The sequence below is a fragment of the Lathyrus oleraceus genome, chromosome 5 (genome assembly GCF_024323335.1).
Source record: "Lathyrus oleraceus cultivar Zhongwan6 chromosome 5, CAAS_Psat_ZW6_1.0, whole genome shotgun sequence".
NCBI classification, from domain to species: Eukaryota; Viridiplantae; Streptophyta; class Magnoliopsida; order Fabales; family Fabaceae; genus Lathyrus; species Lathyrus oleraceus.
The window spans coordinates 289,879,966-289,897,370 of NC_066583.1; the positions used below are offsets into that span (position 1 = coordinate 289,879,966).

Here is a 17,405-nt window from a genome sequence, read left to right on the forward strand (position 1 = left end):
GATTCGAAGTGGATGAAAGCAATGGACGAAGAGCTAAAGTCAATCGAAGTCAACAACACTTGGTCACTTGTCAAATGACCCCAATACAATAAGGCAATCAATGTGAAGTGGGTATACAAGGTGAAGTTGAATCCCGGAGGAGAAGTGACTCGACACAAGGCGAGGCTTGTGGTGAAAAGATTTCTTCAAAAAGAAGGAATCGACTTCGATGAAGTTTTTGCACCTGTTGCTAGGATCGAAACAATCAGGTTGGTTGTTGGTTTAGCAAACATAAACAATTGGCAGATGTGTCAGATGGATGTGAAATGTGTATTCTTTAATGGCCCCTTAGAAGAAGAAGTTTATGTTGCACAACCAATTGGATTTGTGAAACATGGCGAAGAATCTGAGACGAGTGCTATTTAGGCGGCCCTTTCTCTTTCTTCGCATTATTTCATTGTGCCAAAGTATGTCCCCTTGATATGCAGGTTAACAATCCTCTTTTGCTACCATCAAAAAGCTAATTTTATAAATATTCCATAAGTTTATGACTTTGTAAATGGTGGAGAATAAGGATCTCGTTGAACCTTTGAACATGTCACTATGACATGGGAGCAGGGCATACGAAAGACTTGGAACTTTCCGCAGTCACACCAACCTCTATCTAGTTCAAATCGATAGTATCCCTTCGGCATGCCTTCATTGTGGTCCATTAACTCAACAACATTGTATCAATCTTTAGTACAGTCAAACACTATAACCACATGTGTGTTAGCTTTGGCAGCTTCCTCTTTAATGAATTTCATTGAAGCTGAATAACTACCCAGATTGTAACACTGAACTCCATTTGATCTCAAACAGCGTCCCTATTCTAAAATAGATTGCTTGCACTAAAGCGGTTATTGGTAGGTTTTGGATGCCTTTGAAGACATAGTTTATTGATTCCACGAGATGTCGAATAGGGGAGCGTTTTCAATTGGGCTGGTCATTGTTGTGTATTTTAGCTTTATATTATAATATTATTAATTATTTTTCATTTACCTTTTTATTTCAATTTTATATAAGTAGAACATAAAAAAATAAATAATATTCAAAGTGTGCGCCACATGCAATGACGCATGCTCTTAATGTCATAAAACATGCGTCAATTGCATTAGTTTGATTTGCATGCATGCGTCATTCGAGTTGTCATCTTGATTCAATGGCAATATGTATGCGTCATTTCAACTGGGGTATGCTTTAGAGGGATAATTGAAAAATGATTATATTGGTAAATAACTTGAAATAGTGGTTATTTTAAAAATATATTTGAAAAATATAATTATTTAAAAAAATCTAAATGCTTTATAAGAATCATTGAATTGAAAAATGTGTTAAGAAATGAGTAAAATTGAATGAAATAATGAATAATTTTATATGAACAGCGAGATTACTTAGTATGACAAAAATACTTAATATTAAAACCACACATTTTAATTCATCGGTGAATAATTTTATATGGGAAATGATGTTAATGTAAGGAGAATAATGGACGTAATTAGTTAGTTATTCACATGTTTCTATAAATAATAATAATAATAATAATAATAATAATAAATTAATTAAATTAATAATAATAATAATAATAATAATTATTATTATTATTATTATTATTATTATTATTATTATTGGAGATTTTCATATGAGCTAAGGTAACTTATGTAAAGAATAAAAAGAAATTGGAGGAAGATTAAATAGTAATTAAATTAAAATAATTAAATAAAAATAAAATGGAGAATGGTGAGAAATTTTAAAAGGAAAATTGATTGAAGAATTATTAGAATATAATTTAATATAGATTTGCTTGTTTTAAAACTTTTACTATTTATTATTCTTCTCTCTTTGGGTTAAAAAAAAATTAATGTGATTAATGAAAAATTGAAGGGAGAAAATAAGACACCAACCTACGAACATCAACATGAGCGAGAAATGATTATAAGAAACACTTGGTTTGGTGGGTCCTGCTTTAGCTAGGAATTATTGACTTTGACCGCGTACATGAGTCAACAAAGATTGAGTAGGATTTCAGAAACAGCTACGAAGAAAAGTCTAACTTTCCTCTCTACTTCTTTTTCTCTAATCCACCGCAAAACCTCACACTATAAAACAACTATGCATCCTGATACTCTCATTCACCTTCACAATCAAAACCTTCTTCATTCTTTTCTACTTATTTCATCTCTAAACAAATCACACACAAAGATCCAACCATGGAAACCAAGTTCCAAACCTCAATTTTACTTGAATTATCAGCAACAGATGATATTGAAGCTTTTAGAACTGAAGTAGAACAAAAGGGTTGTGATGTAAACGAGGCAGGGTTTTGGTATTCTAGAAAAATTGGATCAAAGAATATGTGTTACGAAAAGAGAACACCCCTTATGGTTGCTTCTTTGTTTGGAAGCACTAGGGTTGTCAAATATATCATTCAAACAAACATGGTTGACGTCAACACGCCAGCTGGTTGTGAAAATGTCACTGCCTTACACTGTGCTGTTGCTGGTGCCTCTGAATCAACCCTTGAAATTGTTAAGCTCTTAATTGATGCTGGAGCAGATGTTAATTCCCTTGATGAAACAATTAAGCAGAAATTTTCAGTGGCTAACTCAAAAGAAGTATTAGGCAGTGAGAAGAAAGAGTATCCTATTGATATATCATTGCCTGATATAAACAATGGTGTTTTTGGAACGGATGAGTTTAGAATGTACAGTTTCAAGGTGAAGACTTGCTCAAGGGGTTACTCTCATGATTGGACTGAATGTCCATTTGTTCATCCAGGTGAGAATGCTAGGAGGAGAGATCCAAGGAAGTATCTTTATAGCTGTGTTCCGTGCCCCGAGTTTCGCAAAGAAGGGACATGCCGGAACAAAGATGCATGTGAGTATTCACATGGTGTTTTTGAGTCCTTGCTCCATCCTTTACAATACAGAACAAGACTTTGTAAAGACGAGACAAGATGTTCAAGAAAAGTGTGTTTCTTTGCACACAAACATGAAGAGTTGAGGCCTTTGTATGCTTCTACTGGGTCAGCTATGCCTTCACTAGAGTCTTTACCAGTTTCAAATGTTTCAACACCGGGAAAGTCTCCATTGGTAGCTGCTTCATCTCCCAACAGTGGAAACTTGTGGCAGAATAAAATCAATCTTACTCCACCTTCCTTGCAGCTTCCTAATAGGCAGCTGAAAAGTGCTTTGAGTGCAAAGGATTTGTATCAAGAAACAGACCTGTTACATGGTGTTTCAATGCAACCATCAACTCCTACTCAGTTGCAATCTATGAGTAGGCTTCAGTTGAACCAAAACAGGAACCATAATCAAGCAAGTTATCCCATCAACAACTTTGTTTCCTCTCCTCTAAGAAAATCATCAGCTTATGGATATGACTCATCTGCTGCTATGGCTGCAGCAGTGATGAATTCCAGATCTTCGGCCTTTGCGACACGAAGCCAAAGTTTTATGGATCGCGGTGTGGCAAGGCACCATATCAGTGCTTCTGAATCCAACAGAAGGATGAACTATGGATTTTCTGAAGGGATTTCTCATGATGGGGATGATCTGAACAAGTTCAAAAAGTCAGCTTCTTTTGGGTTTAGAAATACTATGGTAGGTGTGTCACAGCCAGAATATGTTGAACCGGATGTCTCTTGGGTTCATTCTTTGGTTTCTTCTGAGAGTTCTGAGGTGTATGGTGCTGAGAAGCAGCACTATAATCTCTTTAAACAAATGTCATATCCATGGGCAGAGCAGATTGTAGCATAAATGTCATCAATATGGGCTCATTATTATCTATTTATTTAATTGTTAATTGAAATGTTGTTGGCATTCAAATTACATAAGAGTACAGTTATATATAGGAAGCGAGGTGTAGCTAAGAAAAAATTTCAGGCTAGTCCAGAGAATTGTACAGCATGTATATTTTCTTCTTGCCCAAGGAAAGAATTACATAATGATACCTTAGATTAATTAGTTAGATTATTCTGTTATTAGCTGTCACTTTCAACATGGTAATAAATTTTCTATTTTTATTCTCCTTGGTTTTAAGATAATTGTTAAGTCTCACTATAAATAGTGTCCTATGATTTTACTTGTAAAACTTATCATCTATTAATAGAACCCTATGATGGTTATTAATAAATTCTCCTTATTCCTCATTCAAGTCTTTCATTTACTGTTACATTGATATGGTATTGCTTTCTCCTTTTTCTTTATTTGTTCATTCATCAATGGATGAAACAACTTTTGCAGATTTTTCTACAAATCCTTCGAACCCTTTTATATTCATCCCAATGAAAATCCTACCCTCATTCTTGTTACCCCTCTTATTGACAGCAAGAATTACATCTCTTGGTTTTGTTTCATGAAGATTGTTTTGATCTATAAGAACAAGCTAAAATTCATCAACAATACGTTCATCAAACTTGTTGTTGCTAGTCTTCTTCATATCAATGGGTCTGCTGCAACAATTTTGTACTCTCTCCGTCCCAAAATAGAAGAGAATATCACATTTATTAAGAAAAATAAAAACATAATAATTTAATTAAGTTTGTCTTGGTTAGTAGATTCTAAGTCAGAACCCTGTTGGGATTTATCTGCCTTTTAATTTCTAAAAATTTGTGGTTACTCTCAAGTACTCTTGTATAGTTAAGATGTGTGACAAGTTGTCCCACTATCTTCTAAGTTGTTAAAAACGCTTGAAGTACCTCTTGGTAATTTTTATTTTTATTGGGTAAAACAAAATCATGCTTTGGCGCTCCCTACATCATTATTAATTAGAATAGAAATGATCATCTTTACTCAGACATTTCGTGTTGATTCAAGTCTTTGTTTTTTTGGTGTCAGTTATGTTCCCACTCGTTTCTCTCTGATCATTGAGTCTTTTAAAAACTCTCATTCTTCCTCTCCTGCACCTCTATTTAAACCAAGTCCGTTTTCTTATCATCTCACTCCTTCTCTTCTTCTCACTCTCATTTTCTCTTTGCATCTATTGTTTCAAACGGCTTCCTTCAAAATCTTCACATGCGATGAAACCCAACTTGTTATTATTTTGGAACAAGTTGTCGACTTTTAAGAGGTAAAAGGCAAAGGGTCCAACATTCAAAAACTTGTTACCCTATAACAATGGGGAAACTATTTTGAAATACTCATTGGTCCAATCTTTCCCAATCTTGTCAAAAGCTTTTGAGTGAATGTTGTGATTCATTTTAATGATGATCATGTTGAAGAAATCTGATATGTAGTCTTAAACACTTCTATTACTATCACTCCTTCAGTTATTGTTGATATCATTAAGTGTGAAGAAGATGGTGTCGATATTGAGTGTTGCGAAACCAGCCTCACATTTCACAAAGACATTCTCTTCATCGTCAAAAGTAATGGAAACCCTTCCAAAGTTTCTAATCTAACTCATGCGACAAGTTTGTGGTATCAATTGATTATCACAAACTTTTTACCAAGGGATCAGAACTCGCCATTCTTGTCTATGGATGACAAACACCTCATATATTTAATCATTTCAAGGGTAAAAGTTAATCTACATCTTACCATCATTTCAAGGGTAAAAGTTAATCTACATCTTACTCTCGTGAGGTTGAGTCCTTCATCTCTTTTAGGAGAGTTCTCTCTGAATTGTTTGTTCAAAAAGGGATAGTTAAGGAAGTACATATCGTAGGTCTAACTGAAGTGCTTGATACCTCATAGGGAAAGAAGTTGATAGGTTTTGAAGGCTTGGGGACTTAGAAGAAAAGGAAGCGTGAACCTTAGGAAAAATCCTTTGGATAATAGTTCATGTATATTTTGTTCTTTGATGTTTCTCCGTGTTGTTTGGTCTTCCCTCTAAATAATTTGTATACTTTTTCCTATCAATGAATATTTTATTCTCTTTATCATCATTTAATTTTCTTGAACCTTAAATTGGTATCATTCTATGATTCTTTGACCATTCTATGATTCTTTTTTATGATGACAAAGGGGGAGAAGAGAAATGATTTTGATCATTTTTGTTCAGTTAATAATATCTCATACATTAGCAAAGTGAGAAGAGAATTGATCTAAAGAGTGTGCTAACATTAACACTCTGAAGAGGTCAAGAATAATGACTCTGAAGAATTTAATCTAACAACACTGATGAAAAAGTATTTTATCAAAAGAGTTTCACATAATCAAAATTCTAAATCTTGTACTCAGAGGGAGCTTGCAAATATCACTCCATAATTTTAGATAAAGAATTTTGATAGTCTAAAGTAATCAGAGAAAGCTTGCAAATCTTACTCTGAACCTTTTAGCATATTTATCTTAAATGAATTTTCATTGAAACCAAAATTATTTTGAATCTTAAACTCAAGGGGAACTTGCAAACCTCACTCTGCAGATTTAAGATGAAGAAATGATTTTGAAAGTATAGAACTCAAGGGAAGCTTACAAACCTATCACTGAAGTTTTATAAATATCTGATTAGAACTTTCATTGGAACCAAAATTGTTTTGAATCTTAAACTCAGGGGGAGCTTGCAAACCTCACTCTCTAGATTTCATTTGAAGAAATAATTTTGAAAGTATAAAATTTCGGGGGAGCTTACAAACCTAACTCTGATATTTTATAAACATGATTATCAAAGTAAAAATTGTTCATTAAAATATATTTGTTTGTCATCATCAAAAGACGGAAGATTGTAAGAAAAAGTTTGGTTCTACATTTATATACCTTATGTTTTGATGAAAACAAAGTGTAGAAGAACAATTTTATGCACTAATTATTTTGTAAAGTGTGCATAATTAAAGGTCAGAACAGAATCTAAATGGAAAGAGAAAATGCTGATTAAAGTAGATTATGATCAAGGAACTTCAAATGTTATGTTTGGAGTTAACTCTGATAGTTGAAGACTCTAAAGAAGTCAACTATGATTGTCAACACATAAGACAAAAAGTTTAATGGAAAGCGAACTTCAAATCAAAGAAACGTTCGAAGCAAGGTCTGAACAACATCAACTATAAAAGCTAGACTCTAAAGAAAGTTATGTCGTTGAGGAAGTCAATTTGAACACAGGAAAAGTCTAAAGAAATCTGAAGCATATTGAAGAAAAGAAAACACATTCTGAACAAAGGAATACTACAAAGATGTGTTTAAATCAAGTCAAACTTCAAGATTGTCAAGTCAACCTTTTTGACCATCCAGACAAGCTCTTATAAAAGCTCTGACTACAAACGTGTGTGTTAGTCTAAGAACCCAATATTCCAAGGAATTAAAAGTATCATCATATTTTGAAGACAACTTCTGAGAACTCTACTCAAGCTTCATCAAATTATATTTGAAGCCTCTGACTAGAAGTTGATAAGTAAAGGAAATATTCTCTAACAGTCAAAACATTTGATTTGAACAAACTATTAAATGCTTATGCATTTCTTGTTCACATGGAGAAGAATATATAAGGTGTGCACATAGAGAAGATCAAGAGAGATAGAGAGAGAGAGAGAGAGAGTGAGAGAGAGAGAGAGAGATAGATAGATAGATAGAGAGAGAGAGAGAGAAGATCGTAAAAAGGAGAGCGTGTGAACGCAGGCATGCATGTGGATATGTGTGATTCTTAGTAGACGCTGAAGCTACAACACCACAACACAACAACACAACAAAGAGAGAAACACTTGAACTTTCATTGTATATCTTTTAAGTGTAAATCATTTGATCTTAATCTTATGTGTTATTAGCTTATCAAGAAGCAAACTCTGTAAACACAAAACTGTTATATCCCAGTTGGTTATATTCCTCAAGCGACCATGTTGGTTAGGTTTTTGAGAGGGCTTTTACATGTAGTAAAAGAGGGTGAAATCTTCTTAAGCGACAGGGTATGTCAAGGTCTTAAGAAGTCAATGACTGTTGGGGTTTCCTAAGAGACCGGGTAGGTCACACTCTTAAGAAATTAGTGACAGGTTTTCAAGTCTTTGTAGTCAGATTGATTATTGGATTAAGTTCTTGGCTTAGGAAAACCACTCAGGCGGGTGGACTGGAAGTAGTCTAGTTAACGGTAAACCAGGATAAAATTCGTGTGTCTTTTATCATTGTTCTTATTATTGTTGTTGCTACTCTTGTGTTTGTTTTGGGAAACGAAAAGTTGTCATACTGGAAACCCAATTCAAACCCCCTTTTTCTTCTGCTTCATGCTCCTTCATTTCTCTCTCTTATATTTTGGGACGAAGGTAGTACTTTTTTTGCTTCAACTATTATTGAAACTCTTTGGATGATTGAAAACTTGAAAGTTCACAATAAATGAGCACATGTATACTTAAGCTAATGTGTTTGTTGGTGAATTTGAAAAGGTTAATTAAAGTCCCACATAGGAGGGAGATCATACTTTAGTAGTATTTATATATTCCAAATGAGCAAATTTGGTTAGGCCTCAAGGGGTACCAAAATTTGTAATTTCGTTTTATAATTTTGTGATTGGGTGAGAATACATTACCCTAAAACATTAGATAGGCACGCCTACCGTCGCCTGGTCGACTTTGATTGGTCTGATCTTAGGCTTGGATCAAATATTTTTTGGTACTCGAAATAAAGAAAAATTATTTAATATTATTATTTAGGGTTTAGGATTATTTAGTTATCGTGTGCGTTGTAAATTAATTAATTATTAATTGATTATTTGTGTGTTAGAATCAGTAGCGTACCCTTTCCAAAAAAAATACCATTCTTAGTGGTGGTGTAAAAAATTTCCCCAATAGACTGACTAAACTCTATTTTATTTAAAACAAAACTAGAAACAAGATTCTTCCTAATTTCAGAAACATGCATGGTGTCCTTCAAGATTAAAGTCTTCCCTGAGTGAAATTCAGCCTAACGTCTCCAAATCCAGCAACATTAGTGGTGTGAGAATCTCCCAATAACACTTTCTTATCTTCAATATTCGTGTATGTTTTGAACATAGCACGATCATAACAGACATGACGAGAGGTGCTAGTGTCTATCCACCAACCATCACTTCCACTATCCATGTTAATTTCGGTGATCATAGCAAGGAATTGCTCATCAATCAGGTTAACATGTGCGTTAAAGTCAGTAACAGGTTTAGGCATGCTCTTACATCTCGTAGCCATATGACTCGGTTTTCCATAATTAAATCAAGTGAAAACTGGAGCGTCATTTCTCTGAGGTGGTGGTTGCTTCCTAGCAATTTGAGTAGATGGGCCCCTAGAGGGATTCCAATTCTTAATTCGGTTCACACCATTGAGGTTTTGATTCTTTAATGGTTTTCCTGTAGGCTTCAGAACCTCGCCGAATTTGTTTGTTAGAAACAACTAAGACTTCATCCTTCTAATCTTGTCTCCGAGCTTCCTCTTCAATTCGGAGGAGAGTGATCAGACTCTCGATTGAAAACTCTTTTGTTTTATGTCGAAGCAAGTCTTTGAAATCTTTCTAACCAGGGGGAAGTTTGTTAATAATAACAACAGAAATTTTTCATCTATGGGCATACCTTCAGTAATTATTTCGTGAGAAATTTTTTGAAGTTCGTGCACTTATGCTTCCACAGACCTTTCATATACCGTCTAATAATTTAAGTAGCGACTTACAACATACTTCTTTGTTCCGGCTTCCTCGATGCCATACTTCTTTTGCAGAGCTTCTCATACTTGTTTTGCATTCTTGCAGTTACTATAATAATCATACAGACCACCAGCAAGACCGTTCAGAATATGATGTTTGCAAAGATGGTCATTCTCTTGCCATAAAGAGATTTCTTTATTGAGTTTAAATCACTCGCATCAGATTCAACAATTTTGGCATTTCCATATGAAGTGAAAACAATTTTGGCATTGGCAACCTTCTTTAAGGTTGGGAAAATTTTCAGTTTAGCTTGCCAACGTTTGAAGTGAAAACTCTCAAACTTGGATGGTTTGCTAGATACAGCGGTCGCAGTATTACCAAAAATTTCTTCGGTAGCCAAGACAGTTTTCGAAATGTCTTAAAAATTTTGTTTCACGGTTTTTAAAAATAAGCCACAGAAGAAGTTACTGGCTCGAGTCGTGAACAAGGTTTCTCTCTTTAAGATGTTTCACAACATTGCCCAAAATTATGCAAAGTAGTCGAACAACCACGTCGCCTCCAGGATAAAACAGTCACGTTCAATTATACGATCATTAATTGCACGATATGTGATCGTTCAACAAATACACCTTCTAATGGTGTTGAACCACTCGATGATGGTGTTAGAACCACTCATAATATCTGGATTAACCATACGCAGATGGCGTAAGCAAGCCACTTGAAAACAGAAAAGAAAATTTTGAGAAGAAATGAATATGGGAGAGAAGAGAGAGATTTCAGAATGTAAAATCTGGTGTGAGGAACAAGTGATGGAAGGGTCGTTATTTATAGCTGAGTATCTGGCTCGAATGGAGAGAACGTGGGGGAAGTGGAGCGGGTCGGCCCAAAGAAAACTAGCCATTTTTTTACTTGGTCAGCAAGGAGACCGGTTACATGTTTTTTTGACCTGAATCACTTCATTATCCTTATTCTCAATGTTGAAACCGAAACAAGCCTATCAATTTTTCTAATTTTTTTCACCGTCTTTAATATCTCAGTCTAACCAATGGATCAAACTCCTCTCAAGATGCTTGAAAGTATGGGTGTTCCAAAGTCGGATATTCAACGAAGTCTTGAGAATCGAATAACAAACATACCCATATCTTTTAATAATCATGTTAGAAAAATTAAAGAAAAACTTAAAATTGAAATAAGATGTATGGAAAATGGCGGGGGGGAATGAAGGACCTATTTATAAAAAATGAAAATACACGTAGCCGTCAGATCTATTGATGTCTCCTTTTTGGCCTACAACCCATGTGACGGGCCTATTAGCACATTGATGGTACATACACCAGTGAGTCTATGCGTTTGTTTAATGCATGCGCTAATGGCTGTAGCGCCTCATTTGTTGTATATTTTTTTGTTTGAAACATGAATAGTTTAGTATATTGTGAAAAAAATGGTTATTGTGGTATTTTAACATGCATTCTTTTTCATTAAAAATTGTCATGTGACATTCCCGTTAAGACAACTCATATGGTAGTTTTATAATGAACAACAAGTGCAAGGGTGAGATATCAATAGTTAAATACAATTTCAGATATTCCAATTAGTTAGAGTTAATAATAAATACATCAAATGAATTTATTTAAAAATTAATTGTATATAATTTGACAGAAAAAAGGTTGATGATATATATGAAAACTTTAAAAAAAATTATAATAAAATAGAATATACACTATAAAGGTAAAATAATTTTACATCCACAATTTTTCATTGATCTGTATTTCATCAAATTATATATATATATATATATATATATATATATATATATATATATATATATATATATATATATATATATATATATATATATATATATATATATATATATATATATTAAAATTATTTAGATGACTTTGTTAGATATTAAACTTGGCTAGCTAGAAACTCCTAAAAGCTTATGGTAATTTAGTGAATTGAAATCTTCATGGATAAGGTTTGAAATAGTCAAAGACTTAGCAAAATTGATAATTATCAAGTGGTTTTAAGTTGTACATGTATGCACATCACCATCGCTTTAGCTTATCATGAATACACCATTAGTTGTGTAGAACAATCTTGAATGAAGGTGGTGCAATGTAAAACCACCTTTGATGTAGTATAAATAGGGATATTGTACTTCACTTTAATCAATAAATTTTGTAGAAGTGTGAAACAAAGTTTGGGAGAAAAAATAGAGAGTCTCCGACGAGCTCTTGGTGTGTGAGAAAGAAATTGAAGTGTTGCTTTATGTGTCATAGTGAATGAGTGTATTCTTGTTCCTTCATCAATATAAAATAAAAAAAATTATATTTTCTTTCCATAACATCTATTACAACTAGGTGTAAGACCCCAATTTTGACCCTAAGATCCCTCATGCAATTCCATCATAAGCATTAGCATTGGGATCATGTCTTGGCATTCTCCTTACCCCTCTTTCACTGGGTTTGTTTTGGGAGAGGTCACCAAGCACTTTGTGATTATACCATACTTGTATTTTATCATTTTACTAACTAAAATACCAAAATATGTCCTTGCATTTGCCTAAGTCTTTTGTAGGAAGGGCATGATCTTATTGATTCATCAAGTTTACATCTAGGGTTTGAGACCCTCATGAACAAAGAGCACAACCAAGAATTGATTCAAGAATGGTTATGATCATCATATATGAGTCCCAATGATCTCTACATGTTATATTGATCAAGTTTTCTTCAAGAGTTTGAGGGTGATTTGCCTTGGAAACCCTATTTTGACTGGGTATCTTGAGTAACTTCTCCAACAAGCTATCTCACCAATTGATCAAATTTATCAAGGGATACTTCAAATACCATCATGTTATGCATATATGATCTACCATGAGCCAATAAAGTCAAGAGAATTGGAAATTAGCAAGTTGGTTGATGGTGGTTGGCCAGATGAATTCATCTGATCAAAACTGGGTCTCCCTAGACCCTATCTCCTACAATTTTCACCATATGAAAATTATTCCAAGATAAAACTTACTATAAATTACATTATAAACAACTTTCATGTTGAGACCTAGAGCTAGTTTTTCTTTGAAAATCATTTTCTATGTTGAAACATTATAGGTCATTTTGTCTAAACCCTAATTTGAAAGTCAACTTCCCAAGGCCATAACTTGCTCAATTTTTATGAGATGAAAGATTTCCAAGTTGAAAAATCAAATTCAATGTGTCTAATTAAACTTTGATGTTTGGAGTGGGAGCTGATTCAACTTTTTTGAGCATGTGATATGAGGCTACATTATAGGTCACTTTTGACATATACCATTGATCAAGTGATTTTTCCAAACTTCAAAAATGCATAACTCTATCATTTCAAATCCAAATGACATTAAATTGGTGACCATTTTGAAGGTATTTGAGATATATACAACTTTTATGAAGACACTTTTCTCATTTGAAGCTCATACAAAACGTTAAGCAAGGGGGAATATTGAGACATATGGCTTGACACTTAGAAAAAATTTGATATGTCAAAAATTTCCAAACTTCCACCTCAAATTTATCCAAGTTCCAAGCTCCAAATGAAAAAGTGTTAAACATTAAAGTTGTTCCTCTTGATCTCACCTTTCCAAAGAGCTCAAATTCATTCATTTTGGATGAGAAATGCATAGGCTGCGTATGGCTTAAACAGGTTGATATCATTTGGCATGGATCAAACTTCAAGCATCAATGTACATGTGCCTTGCAATCCAAGCCTACTTCAACACATCTGATCTTTAATTATGGACTTCAAGCCATCATTTCATGGGCCTATGCGCGCCCATGCAACATTACATCATATTTGCCAAAATTGGAAAGTGAAAGTGTGTGTGCAAATATCACATGATTCAGCTATAAATAGAGCTTCAATTGCTCAGAAATTCACACACCATTGCGCCAGCTTTGATCCCCCATTGCAAACCCTCAATTCTCAAAGGATAAACCTGATAAATTCTTTTGAATTTGAGCTTGAATCTCTACTGTTTTGGAATTCAATTCTCTAGAAATTCATTGCTTCTAAACCACTCAATCCTTCTCCTGCAAGCAAGTAAAGTGAGTCCAAGCATAAGCAAGATCAAGATCCATCGAATCCAGACCTACATTGAAGGTGATTTTCATAAATTTTAAACTCTTCGATTCTCTCAAATTCTTGCTCAATTCTATTGATTCTTTGGTTGTCTGAAGTCCTACCAATATAGGCAAGAAGATTGAATTGCTTTGAGATCAAATCGAAGCAACTCAGTTCATGTACCTCAAATTTCAATTCCACATATCTCTCAATATATTTGGAATTGGAATGAATGGAGGTCAGATTCGAGCTCAGTGCCATTTTTTCTTCAAGATCATGTCCTTGTTTTTCTTTTTGGTGATGGTTCATGTTGACTAGTCCGGTGAGGTCTACCGGAGAAGATGACCGGAGCTCTGACTCCGGCGATGACTTGACCAACCTCTGAACCACATGATCCTCCTCTCACGTTTTAATGCTGAGTGTTGGTGTTGATTACCACATTTGCCACGCAGTTGACTCACGTCTATGTGGAATGCGTGTTTTGGATCATCAGATCTGCCACCTCAATTAATGAGGGAGATCTGATGGTCCACGTAATTTAGAATTTCTGAATTTTTGTTTTAATTGCCTTTTCTTCAATAATTCATATTAAATTCAATATTGATCCAAAAAATATGGGACTTTCACCAAAAAAATTCAAATATTTTTCTCTTTCATATTCTGAATTAAAATTATTTTTTGGATCATTATTAATATTTTTCATGAATTAATTGATTTTGCATTTGTTTTTAATTGCTTAAAAATATTTTTAAGTGTCCAAAAATTATGAAATTTTTTCTCCAAGGTCCTTTGACCTTGTTTGACCTATGATAAATCTCATGGCCATTTTTTTTGGTGTTTTGATGAGATTTTAGGAATTGGACAAAACATATTTGATTTAAATGTATTATTCTATTATTTTTAATTGAATAAATGCCAATTAAATTTTGTTGACCATTTGTATTGACTTAATTGAGTTTGCTTATTTGTTGTTGGGCCTTGGTCAAGGTTGATTTGACTTTGTAAAGTTAATATCATTGGATTTAGGGGATTGGTGGAATGGACATTCCATCTCCCAAAATGAATGAATGATATTAATTTAATAAAAGTCCTCCTTTGACCAATTTGTGATCTCATTCATCCCCTTCCCACTTCATCTCATTCCTCTTCTTAATTCATTCATTTCATTTGGCCTATGACATCTCAAAGTCCTAATGCTAGTTGATTGAAAAATTGACATGAGTATGGATGAGATTAGACCACACCTTTTGCCTATTCTTTTTTTGTGTGTGGTATGTTTCATGAGCATAGTCCATTATACTATATCTCTAACATGCATTAACACCAAAATTCTATTGCCCAGCCTCAAATAGTTGTGACTTCTACATAAGTCCAATTACGATTGCTTAACATAGCGCTAAATTTGTGACACAAAAGGTATAAGCATTCTAGTTAGTGAGATTGTAAGTCTCCCCTCTTTCATGGTATTGTGTGGAAACTTGGCCTTCTTTCCTTCCTTTGGAAGATGTTTTGGTTTAAGGATCTATGCTTGTGATAAGTGGGTTGAGTGTTCTCCAAAGAATGTCTTGAAAAGAAAAAGCAAAAGCAAAACAATACTAACTCCTAACCAATTAACTACTAACTTTTAATTTCAAGCTTTTACTTTAATGCAATTTACTTTTAGCACTCTATTTCATTTGTCATTGTTCATATCATTCTAGTTGTTTATGTTAATGCAATTTTCACTTTGTCCACTTGGACCATATTGTGTGATATATTTTGTTTGTGTATACTTTATTTGTTTGTGTGGTCTTTGACCATTAATGTACATAATAATTGTCGCATTACGCGAAAAACCGGCGGGAAAACAAGAACAAAAGAGCCGCCACCGTGCGTTATTTATCCCAAGAGAGGGAAAGGAAACGCTCAGAGTAAACCTGGAAAAAAGCATGGTCTCCCGACCAAAGAGAATGGGATCGGGAGTCGGTTATGCGAAGGGAAGGTATTAGCACCCCTACGCATCCGTCGTACTCGACGGGATCCACGCACACTGGGAAGGAAAATGGTTGCTAAACACTGCTCAAACACACACACACTGGCTGAAAGAGACACAAGAAAACAAACAAGACTGACTCGGCAGGATATCGCATCCTGGGCCTACTTAGTCTATCAGGCATAGACATCAGAGTCAAAGTAGTTCGGACCGGGGAAAAAACATGCTCGCTAGGATGTCGCATCCTATGCATACGTATCTTCTTGGACGAAGAAGAATCAGAGCACTTGTAGCTCGGCTAACGCACGCAAGACAAAACGACACAGGAAATTGACTGCCAATCGCTGGACTTACGTCAAACTCCACACAAAAACAGGCAAACATGGAAACCGAATACCAATCGCTGGACTTACATCAGACTCCGAACCAAACACACACACACACTGGAAACCAACTGCCAATCGCTGGACTTATGTCAGACTCCAACAAAGAAACGGGAAACCGAATGCCAATCGCTGGACTTACATCGGACTCCAACCAGAAAAGGAGAAACAACTCACACAAACAAAACAAAAAGGGCGCCCGGAGAGATCAACTCATCTCCTGCCTACGTACCTCATCTGGTATGAGGATCAGGGCGACGTAGTTCCCCTACGGAGGGACACAAGACTAGCCTAACCAGATAACAGAGGGAGACACAACTAGGGAGACTACGACTCGAGCCTAGATGTTATCATGCAAAATCATCCCTAAGTTAAGGTTTCTAGCTAACTTGCACAAGAAGCAAGCCTATCCTAAAGCACAAGCAATAGCAAACAATCACAAACAGCACACACTATATGCACACAAGTGAGGCTCAAACAAGGGTGGGGCTGCAAGAGCAAGCCAACTGTACAGGGTGAGTTTTGCTCTTAACCTTGACATTGAGAGCCAAGGTGAAGCTGAGGAAAGGTGGGTGAAGATAAGACTTCACAGCTCTTATCCCTGGCCAGGGAGAGCTTCAGACAAAGGAGCGTGGGTTCAGAATGTGGGAACCCTTCTACACTCAAGACACGGACTCAACTGTACAACTGTACAAGATCTTGGGTTACTGTCCTCAATGCGTCAACACAGTGGTGTGAGCAGAGGGACGACTCAACAAGAATAGCAGGGGATGGATTGCACATCCCTTGGGTTCTGCCAATTGCCTTATCAAAAGGTCTTTACCTGCTTGGGGACAAAAATAAACAAGCACAAACATTGCCTCTTAAGGAGGACTTCAGACAGGTGCCTGGCCAAGTAACAGGCCAGGTCTTCCAGACTACATGGAGACAAGAGATTCTACCTCAATGCTAATGCTTAGCAAGCAAAGCAATGAAAGTTCTTAAAAGAACTGAGCAACTAAGGGTACCTGAAATCAATCAAATATAATCAGCATCCCAATCACAAAGTCAAAACCAACAAGATAAGAATCAACAATGTACAATCAAACAATGCAATGTGCAAAGCACAATCAACTTAAGTGAGCCAAGGCATCCTACAAAATAAACCAAGTTAGTCCATAACAAGTACATAAACCAAACTCAATCAACTTGAATTAATCTCCTTAAAGCAAATGCTTCTTCAACCTGAAAATCACATTCAAACATGAGAAACAAGACCACTAGGGCAAACCTAGGGTCAAAAGGAGGTAAAAAATTAAAACAGCAAGTGAAAAATGATCAAAACCAAGATAAATCAAGTAAGAATAGAATCCAATTGGCCTCACATCAAAACTATGCACCAAATCCATTTCATATACAAAA

At 35.0% G+C, this 17,405-nt stretch overlaps 1 protein-coding gene across 1 annotated transcript; it reads left to right on the top strand.

Annotated features, from left to right (window-relative positions):
- The first annotated feature begins 2,129 nt into the window (after positions 1-2,129).
- On the top strand, positions 2,130-4,045 carry LOC127083979 (zinc finger CCCH domain-containing protein 29). The gene has a single exon (XM_051024343.1). The coding sequence runs from the start codon at positions 2,229-2,231 to the stop codon at positions 3,774-3,776; it is 1,548 nt and encodes a 515-aa protein (XP_050880300.1). The 5' UTR covers positions 2,130-2,228; the 3' UTR covers positions 3,777-4,045.
- Positions 4,046-17,405: the final 13,360 nt, after the last annotated feature.